The following is a 10,135-nucleotide window of genomic DNA, read 5'->3' as shown; positions in this document are numbered from 1 at the left end:
TTATAATTGCCGTGTGCTCTTTTTTGATTGAAAACGTGCCAAAATGAATTCTAAAAGCTGAATTTAGATTAATTTAAAGATTACGAAATCTATTCTCTTGCAATTTCCAATATAGCCAAACTATTAAAATATATATACTTTGCAATTATTTTATGTTCCATATATATATACATATGACAAATACATACATTTTGCTTATTGAAATTATTGGTGGCTTTTCAAATAAATAAGAAATCCTGTTTTAGATGTTATATGTTATTTGAAATTACCGTTTTATTTTTCAATTATTAAATAAATGTTATTTAACATAACAATGTTATGTCTATAAATAAATATCAATAGTAGTAAATTAGTACATTGTGTTGAAAAAATTCTTAGACTAAAAATTATTTTGAATGAAAAAATATTATTGTGATTAAACAAAAATGTGCCACTGAAATTGTTTTTATTCAATGATTATATTATTATGAATATTTATTATACATATTATATTAAATAAAATTTTATTAAATTGATATTAAAAATAAATTATTCCAATAAATTAGTGTATAATCTTTATTTAATTAGATGAATTATAAATTGTAATACCAAAAAAAAAATATAATATACCTTAAATAAAATAATAAATTAGTCTTCTTCTATGTAAGTCTACTCATTAAAAATGTATGAAAAATATAGGAAATCAAATATAATTACATTGATACATTTTAAAATATAAAAACAATAATTCGCAGATGTACAAAAAAAATTACTTTAAATATTCAATATAATGATTAGATTAATAATTACAATAATTATCTTATTATTTGTTATACATATATATTTTTTTATTAAATTATTCTTTAAATAAACTAACGATATTGTTTGAGACTATTATTTTAAAACATTAAATTTTGATTATTTTATTGTTGGTTTTTTCATAAAAATGATGAGATCTAATTGTTAGCCGTGCAATGTAACAAAGTTAATGAATTAAACAAAATAATGGGGCTTTTTAACTATTATCCCGTATTCTGCTACCGCTGGAGTTAAGTCTTCCATTGTTAATGTATATCTTCTGTCCTTTCCTTTTATTTTAGTATTTTGATTCGCTCCCCTCGTTTTACAATGTTGGAGAGCATCATTAGCAATTTCAGATATGAATTTTTGAGCTGCTAATGAAACCAATCGTACTCTGGAATAAAATTTTTTTTATTAATTAAAAAATCATTAAACCCTTAGACTGTACACCATTATAACGCAAAATAATACAAACATTCTTGGATCTGTTGTATTGAAACCTGCAGTGTGTAAATAATGCTCGCTAATTGCATCTGGAACCTAAAATTGTTCAAAATAGTTAGGAATTGAATGCTTTTGTAAATAAAATAATAATTTTATGTGTGTTTCTGTGTGCGTGCGTGTGCGTGTGTACGAGTTATCTTACAGTCGGCGTATAATCTTCTAATTGTAACAAGAAGTCTGATAGAGGTTGTCCAGCTGTCTTTACATCGTCGGCAATTATCTGATCTTCACAAGTATCCATTTCATTTTCAGCCATTATTTATATTTCAAGATACTACCGTAGACGAATGTATTAAACAACTTTTCGCACGTACTTTCTTTTTGAAAACAGAACTTTCCTAACCTCACTTATGCTTATTAGAAATAAGCCAATGTTTACCCAACTCGGGAGCCAACTCCATTGACCGTTCAGTCCAGTACTCAATGTATACTAAAGCTGTGGTGTGCGAGAACTTGAGATTCGTGGACCGCTAAAGGCGGAGGAATACACGAAGCTGATTGGGGGTAGAAGAGGAGAGCATGAGAGGATAGAATCACATGATGAAACTTTGCCGCCGCAATCAAGGTGTGCGAAGCTACACTTTTTCAAAGATAAAATAAGGTAATATTTTGCAAAGCAGAGAATGAAATATTTATTAACGAATCGTGTGAAATCTATTGGCCTTAAGATGTGTACTTTTTAAAATATTTTCATGAATTCTTTGAGACCATGTAATATAATTATTAAATAATTTCTTAAGTTAATTTAACGAGAAAGAAGAGCCTTTAAAAAGGCCATTATTCATATTTACTTTGCGTTATTCTAAACTACACTATGATTAAATCTTTCGCATTAAACAATTTTAAAGTTTATATTGAATTATATAAATAGTAAATTAAATAGTTATTAATGTTGCTTTGATGTTAATGAATATTTTGAGGCTTTAGTTTACTATAAATTTATACATTTGACAGCTTTGAAACTTTTAATTACAATTGATTGTAATTAATAAGTAATAGTAAGTAGCGTAGGTGTTTAGAATAATTCTTGTAATTAAGTTTATTGTGTGTCTGTGTGTGCGCGCGCGCGCGCGCGTGCGGGCGTGCGTGTGTGTGTGTGATTTTATAGTTTACTATATAATAATAATTTTAATGTATGAATTAGCGAGGTATTAGATAAACAACTAATGGATACAAATTTGAATTATAAATGTTATAAATTTAATTTCGGATGATTTATAAATATGAAAGGAAACATCGAATATTTCTTCAGAATACAAATTTCAATTATATAATCATGCTAACAGTCACGCAATATAATTAGCATAAAATATTAAAGATAAAATTATTGTGAAATTATTCTTCAACATTTCTATCAACAGAACAATGAATTCATGAAATCTTTTTGATTCGTTTATATCTACAGACAAAAACTGTAGTAAATGTCGATGATGAAGTAAAAGAAATAACTAAATTTTTTATTTGCATTAACACGTGTAATGAATCTTTGGAATTGACCATTTAATTGTTGTAAACAAATCCTATTTTATTCGCATACTTTTTAAAAATAGTCTTGAATTTGTGATTAATTAATTTTAATTTTCTTTATTTCTTCTTTTTCTTCTTTTTCTTTTTTTCTTTCTTAAGTATTAAGAAAATTGAAGGTATACAAAGGCATAGCAGATGAGAAGATAATCACAAAGCGAAATAAGTGGGACAAAGTAGCTTCGTATGTAACGAATGTAGAATATTAAAACGATTCTTCATTAATCGATCAAACTATACGTGTAAAATTGAGATACAGAGTGATTTTGCCTCTCTTCTCACCTCTAAGAGGAACAAAAATATTCTATAAAAGAATTACATAACTATTTATTTTCGAAATTTGTAGAATATAGTTCGGAATTAATTGGTTGTATCGTAAAGAAACACTTTGGAAAGTAGGCGAATATTAAAACTAAGCCGCCTAGTGGATATTGACTATGTAACTCGTTTGGACCATTTTTTTCAATTCTTTTTTTTTTACTTTTTTTTTTGGGTTTACGGAAAAGGTAGCCGCCAGCCAATGGGAGTAAAATTATTTGCGCAGACTAGCGGTTGAAGGCAATGGTGGATCTGTCGATCACATTCACCACACTAGAGATCTTAAGATTAACGACTGCGCAATAGTTTTGCTATATTGTAATTTTTATGGAAATTTTAAATGTTCAATTGTATAACTCTGAGTGAATATGACACGAACATTTGACTAATTTTTAATTTTTAGTTTTATAGTAGTATTTTAATAAGCATAAAATTTTATAATTGTTACATTGAATGTTCGATTAGTTTGAAAAATCTGAATATGATTTAATTTTAGAATATCTTTAAAAATTTGTAGGTTATGATTTCACGTGTACAGTAGTTTGAATAGTTTTATTGACCATATCACATTGAAAGTATTGTTTGAACTGTAACAATCAAAATTGTTTAAAATCGTAAAGTTAAAACAATTAAATACTTTCAGGTTTGGTTATATAATCGATGTTTGTTCTGATAAAAGTTTTTGAATATCGTTTTTAGTCATCGTAATGTTTGAATATGAGAATTAAAACGTAAACATTTTAATTATAATTATTGCAAGATTATTAAGTCATTAGTGCAAAATTCGAATATCTAGATCTTAACAAATTCACCAAAATAAATAATGATTATAATCAAGATTTTAAAGGAAGCATTAAAAATACGATATCTTTTACTTGGTGGAGCAGTTGGAGGAAGCGTTACATTACAAAAGGTAATAATTATATTTAATACGACAATTTAATATTAAAATGAAGTATTATAAAATTGTAATACAATACTATCAGCTGTACATAAATTATTGGCTGATTTTTTTTGAATAATCATAAACAATTTTTTAACAATTTTTATTAATTTATAAGTTTTAATAGATTTCTATATTATGTAAAGATAATTGCTGATACTAACATGTATGTTTTATAGAAATATGAACAATGGAAAGAAGGTTTACCAGATACATCCTGGATAAGTCAAATAATGCCAACAGAGAAACAATGGGATAATTTTAGATCATCGTTGATATCTGTTAAAGATTCTATGGCCGATTCGCTTGAACTTGGTATATAATATTAATTTCTAATCATTATAAATAATTTTTACAAAAGCAGTGACGATATATTAACAATTTTAAATAGAACGACATCTAAAGAATCTAAATAATGAAAAATTTAAGGAATATCAGAAGTGGTTTAATGAGCGATTAAACGATGCCATTAAAGCTACTGAAAGCAATGGAACTAATGACATTGTAAATGGTAATAATTCATTCAGTAAGTTAATGTTCTTAAAATTCGAATACACTTGATCCGCCAAGTTGTCGACTAATTTAGTAACATAAATGCTTATTTTATTTTTCAAAGTAATATGAAGTTTGTAGAAATTTTTAAAATCAAAATTCTTAAGTAGTATAAAGAACTATATTTTATTATTGTATAAATTAAAATATTTTTATATAAGATTTTCATCTGTTAATTTGAATATAAAGTAATATAATAACGTTTATTATTTTCATTTTGTTACTTATACTTTGATCTGTTCTGTTCAGGTGAAGTAGAAGTGATGAGAGCCTTTCTGAACCAAATTTATTCAGGTGTGTAAAAAAGACATATTTTTGTCTGTCCATTCAGCCTTTTGTATTTTACAGCAACATTTTTAGATAATCGATATATTTCTCATTACATACTGAATGGGACAGATCCATGTGTTTTGCATGACTAATATTTTTCTATTGTTCTTTTATTTATGTTACAATTTATTATTCACTCAATAACTAACGTAATAATTAATACAGTTTGCATATAAATCTTAAGTTAATATTTGATATTGTTATATATTTTTTAGATATCAAAGAAGAGGTAGTTAGAAATGTAACAGCGTTCGCTGAATCTGAAACTAGTGAGACAGAAACAGAGAAATTGAAATATAGTATATTTTTATATTTAGATGAAATAAGTAAAGTTTTGTATTTTTTAATTTTATATATAGCTTGAAAATTAAATTTTTTAGAAAATTCACAACAAAAGCTAGATTTAATGCAAGACGAAGTGATGCAGATACAATTAAAATATCAACGAGAACTCGAAAAACTTGAGCGTGAAAATAAAGAATTAAGGAAGCAAATACTACTTCGAGGAAAGCTCAAGGATTCCGATCGAAAAATCAAAGTAAAATTTTTATAAACCTCTATAATCTTATATATTGCTAAAATTGTAAGTAAATATAATTATATTTCAGAAATCACTTATCGATATGTATAGTGAAGTATTAGATGAACTCAACGATTACGACAGTACGAACTCGATAACTGATCATTTGCCACGAGTTGTAGTCGTTGGCGACCAAAGTTCCGGAAAAACTTCAGTCCTTGAAATGATAGCTCAAGCACGAATTTTTCCAAGGTAGAAATAATAAAAATAGCCAAATATAAATTACCATTTTCAATAATTAAATTAAATTTGTATAAGACAAACATTATTTTTAGGGGTGGTGGAGAAATGATGACTAGATCACCAGTGAAAGTCACTTTAAGCGAAGGACCTTATCATATCGCACAGTTTAAAGACAGTATGAGGGAATTCGATTTAACTAAAGAATCCGATCTAGCGGAACTTCGAAACGAAGTTGAATTGCGTATGAAAAACAACGTAAAAGATGGACAAACTATAAGCCATGATGTCATAGCTATGACTGTTAAAGGTCCAGGATTACCGCGCATGATTCTAGTGGATTTACCAGGAATTATTAGTGTAAGCGAAATTGTCATTTTGATTTGATATTTTAAGATAAATTTTATAAAAATCATTATGGAAGTAAAATGAATGAACGTTCTAAAGTTTGAGAAAAAATGTTTCAACATTTTTCAATTATCATGAACATTTAATAATTAAATGTAATGATCATTATAATTGTTACATTCAATTATTAAAATAAGATGCTACAGCTGGTTTTATAAGTAATTATAGAACCTGTATAATTTTGTAAACTAATTCAAGTTAATTACATCATTATCTACATTATTAGACAGTTACAATTGACATGTCGAATAATACTCGGGATGATATACGCCAAATAACACAACAATATATGAGCAATCCAAATGCTATTATCCTGTGTATTCAGGATGGATCTGTGGATGCGGAAAGAAGTAACGTAACTGATATAGTTTCACAAATGGATCCTACCGGTAAACGTACTATTTTTGTTCTTACTAAGGTTAGTGTCTTGAAATTATCTATATTTCTAATATTTAAAAAATTTCTACTAGTTACGGTATTGTTTTACTCAAGTCAAACTAATTTCACAGGTAGATTTGGCTGAGAAAAATATGACAAATCCTGATCGATTAAAAAAAATTTTGTCCGGCAAATTGTTTCCAATGAAAGCATTGGGATATTTTGCCGTTGTTACTGGGTGCGGGAGGCAGGATGATGGTATTCAAGCGATAAAGAATTACGAAGAACAATTTTTCTCGAATTCAAAATTATTTAAGTAAGTAATTCGTAAATAATAATAATAATATTGTTCAATTTAATAATTAAGTAATTAAATTATTTAAATTAGAAATTATATGTTCTTTTTTTTTCTTATTTTGTTTTTACGTTTTGTAATTTTGTATTACTTTAATACGTTATGATAAATGTAAAATTTAGAATTCTCTTCAACGATTTGAATTCAAAATTAAGCTACTTTACTACACATTCATTAGTATTCATGCAATTTTAGAATTAAATTAATCTTTTGTGATTGCAAATTTTTCATAAAAATATTAAAACCATATGTAGACTTTAATATTATTCAATATTCATAAAATGACATATTGTAGAGGTGAATTAGCATTATCAAGTCAAGTTACTACTGGAAATTTGAGTTTAGCGGTCGCTGAATGTTTCTGGAAAATGGTGCGCGAAACCGTTGAACAGCAAGCTGATGCTTTTAAAGCTACTCGGTATAATTTAGAAACAGAGTGGAAAAATCTTTTTCCAAGGTAAAATAAAAATAACTTCACCTATTATGCTTAATTAGATATAATAGATTCAAATAATGAGAATTTTTTTTTATTATTTAGTTTTCGAGAGTTAGATAGAGATGAGCTGTTTGAAAGGGCAAGAATGCAAATTTTAGACGAAGTTATTAAATTGTCTCAAGTCTCTCCTATAAATTGGGAAGATATTTTACAAAAGCGTTTATGGGAAACATTTAGTAGTCACGTTTTTGACAGCATATACATACCTGCTGCTCAAACGAGAAATGCGAGTAAGGTTTTTGTTTTTATTTTAATATCGCCAATGGTTTTTAATATTACTCACGTTTTTTAAATATCCTAAATTATTTTTCCTCTCTTACATTATAGGTTCATTTAACACAATTGTAGATATTAAATTAAGAGATTGGGCGGAGCATCAGTTACCAACTAAAAGTGTTGAAATTGGTTGGGATTGTTTGCAACAAGAAATCAACAATTTCATAAATGAAAGTAAAATAAATACAAAGCACGATGGTATTTTCGATAATTTAATTGAAGCAGTCATTCAAGATGCCACGTCAAAATTCACTTGGGAAAATAAAGTATAAATATTTATTCTTACTGTTATGTAGCATCGGAATATTAATTGGTATTTTATCGTCACAGCAAGTCAAGAAGCAATTGTAATTGTTGTATTTGTTTCGCAGGCTGTGGACATGTTGCGAGTTCTTCAGTTTAATACTCTTGAAGATCGAAGCGTAAACGATAAGAAAAACTGGGACGAAGCAGTTCGTTTTCTTGAAAATGCTCTTAAAGAAAAGATTCAAATCAATAATAAAATATTAAAGAATCTAGTTGGACCGGGTTTTTCGGAGCGTTGGTTGTATTGGCAATACCTTGATAAAGAGCAACGAGAGCGTAGCGCGATTAAAGGGGAATTGGATAAAATTTTATATCTCGATCAGGTAATGTGTCTCGTAAAAGTAAAAGTTAATAAATAATGTAATACAGATGAAAATAGAATATATATTTTTTGTTATATTTTAAAACGAAATGCTACATGATTGTACATCATGATTAGACATTTTTAAATTATGAGGTATAGAATAATTTTATGCAGTTTTGGAAATGTTAAACATATGTTTTGATATTCATTTTATTTATCGTAGTTAATAAAAATAATTCGTTAGTTTATTTATTAGCTGAACCGTTATAATATTAAGTTGTAAAATATCTATTAAAGAAATTTTATTTCGCTAAAAATTATAATTTTTCTACAAACGAAATATTCAGCGCCTTAAAACATTTTATTTATAAATAATTTTATGAACTTTTTGTTTAATAATATATATATATATATATATATATATATAATATCTTTTAATTGTAAAAGATTTTCATTCGCTGAATATAATTTTCTAATTTCTTTCATATTGTTTTAGAAACACCTTCCGATGCTAACACATAGTGAATTAGCAGTTATAAAAGCAAATGTACGAAATTATGGATTTGAAGTTGAAGACGAAAAGATAGAAGAAATATGGGATCCTGTATATACAAAATCTTTCCTAGAACAAAGTTTAATGAGAGCATATGATTGCAGAAAGGGCTTTTATTTATATCAAAATGGTTTAGATAATGTAAATTATAGCAATGCCGTATAATAATTGAATATTAATTTTTCCCATTTCTTAATAATATTTATATTTTATAGGAATGTATTGATATCGTAATGTTTTGGCGTATTCAACGTATGCTGAAAGTTACTGCTAATGCCCTACGGCAACAAATTGTTAATAGAGAAGCTCGCAGGCTTGGAAAGGGGATAAAAGAAACTCTAGAAGATTATAGTCAAGATAGTAAAATGAAAGAAAAACTATTAACAAGCAAAAGAGTTACATTGGCCGAAGAATTAAGTAAGAATTACGTTTTAAAACTAATTGAATATAATGTGCACGAGAAATTTTATCTGCTAAATTTCTACACTATGCTTTACAAATTTAACTTGACAAATTTAACGACATATTATCATAATATCATAATAAACATTTATGAAAAATTTAATAATGTATTAAATATTTTCAATTTTTTGTTTAACTTCAACATTATAACGAACGATACAGAATTTTTATTAAATTTTTATAATCTAAAAAGTACATAATTCATTAACGAAATTTCTTCTTGTATTATATGAATATATCATAATTTAAGTTATTTTAAAAATGAATTATTTAAAAATTGATATTTAATTTTTAGAGCGTGTTCGACAAATTCAGGAAAAACTTGAAGAATTTATACAAGCATTAAATAGAGAGAAGTAAAAATAGAAAGATATCGTTATGATAATAAGGTAAATTAGGTATTAATGAATAATGCATCAAATTTTGTGATTGTTTTTTGTTATATAAGTGATCTTTTAGTTATATATCTTATCGAGTAAAAATATTGAAAGAAGCAAAGCTGTATATGATAATACTGAATCGATATTAAATATAATGCATTAGTCAAGATAATATCGAAGCTTTTTTCGTTTTTATTATAATTTATATTCTACACAATAGCGTATAGTGCGAAAAAATTTATTGTAAATATAATAAAGAAAAATTTATAATATATTACATTATGTATATTTGTTAATAGTAAAACATTCATTAAATTTTGTTTTAATAATTAAATGCCATAAAAATAATTACATTTTATTGGCATTAATATATACATATGCATATATTTTTATTTTACATTATCCATTTTTAAACTTTTTTTTATTATTTTTTTTTTTTATTTATTTATTTATTTTTTTTATTAAAGATTTTATAGTATATAAAACTAAAAAAGAAATATTTAATT

The 10,135-nt window shown here is 26.0% G+C and overlaps 2 protein-coding genes across 2 annotated transcripts; one reads left to right on the top strand and one right to left on the bottom strand.

Annotated features, from left to right (window-relative positions):
• Nucleotides 1–878: 878 nt before the first annotated feature.
• Nucleotides 879–1,761, bottom strand: LOC105360262 (transcription initiation factor TFIID subunit 10). Its single transcript, XM_011497114.1, has 3 exons — nt 1,427–1,761; nt 1,256–1,320; nt 879–1,174 (listed from the first exon to the last, which is right to left on the bottom strand). The coding sequence occupies exons 1-3, from the start codon at nt 1,538–1,540 to the stop codon at nt 973–975; spliced, it is 381 nt and encodes a 126-aa protein (XP_011495416.1). The 5' UTR covers nt 1,541–1,761; the 3' UTR covers nt 879–972.
• Nucleotides 1,762–3,369: 1,608 nt separating this feature from the next.
• Nucleotides 3,370–9,855, top strand: Opa1 (Opa1 mitochondrial dynamin like GTPase). Its single transcript, XM_011497335.1, is given in 18 exon segments — nt 3,370–3,423; nt 3,923–4,039; nt 4,249–4,384; nt 4,461–4,595; nt 4,871–4,915; nt 5,167–5,250; nt 5,332–5,489; nt 5,560–5,723; nt 5,807–6,071; nt 6,346–6,537; nt 6,629–6,813; nt 7,148–7,309; nt 7,391–7,578; nt 7,676–7,890; nt 7,996–8,253; nt 8,731–8,928; nt 9,003–9,204; nt 9,545–9,855. Coding segments are annotated over 18 exon segments (2,823 nt in total). The 3' UTR covers nt 9,610–9,855.
• The last annotated feature ends 280 nt before the right edge of the window (nt 9,856–10,135 follow it).

The sequence above is a fragment of the Ceratosolen solmsi genome, unplaced genomic scaffold (genome assembly GCF_000503995.2).
Source record: "Ceratosolen solmsi marchali unplaced genomic scaffold, CerSol_1.0 scaffold13, whole genome shotgun sequence".
In the NCBI taxonomy this organism is placed as follows: domain Eukaryota; kingdom Metazoa; phylum Arthropoda; class Insecta; order Hymenoptera; family Agaonidae; genus Ceratosolen; species Ceratosolen solmsi.
Note: the sequence above shows the minus strand (reverse complement) of the source record. Positions and strands in the feature narration are given on the sequence as shown.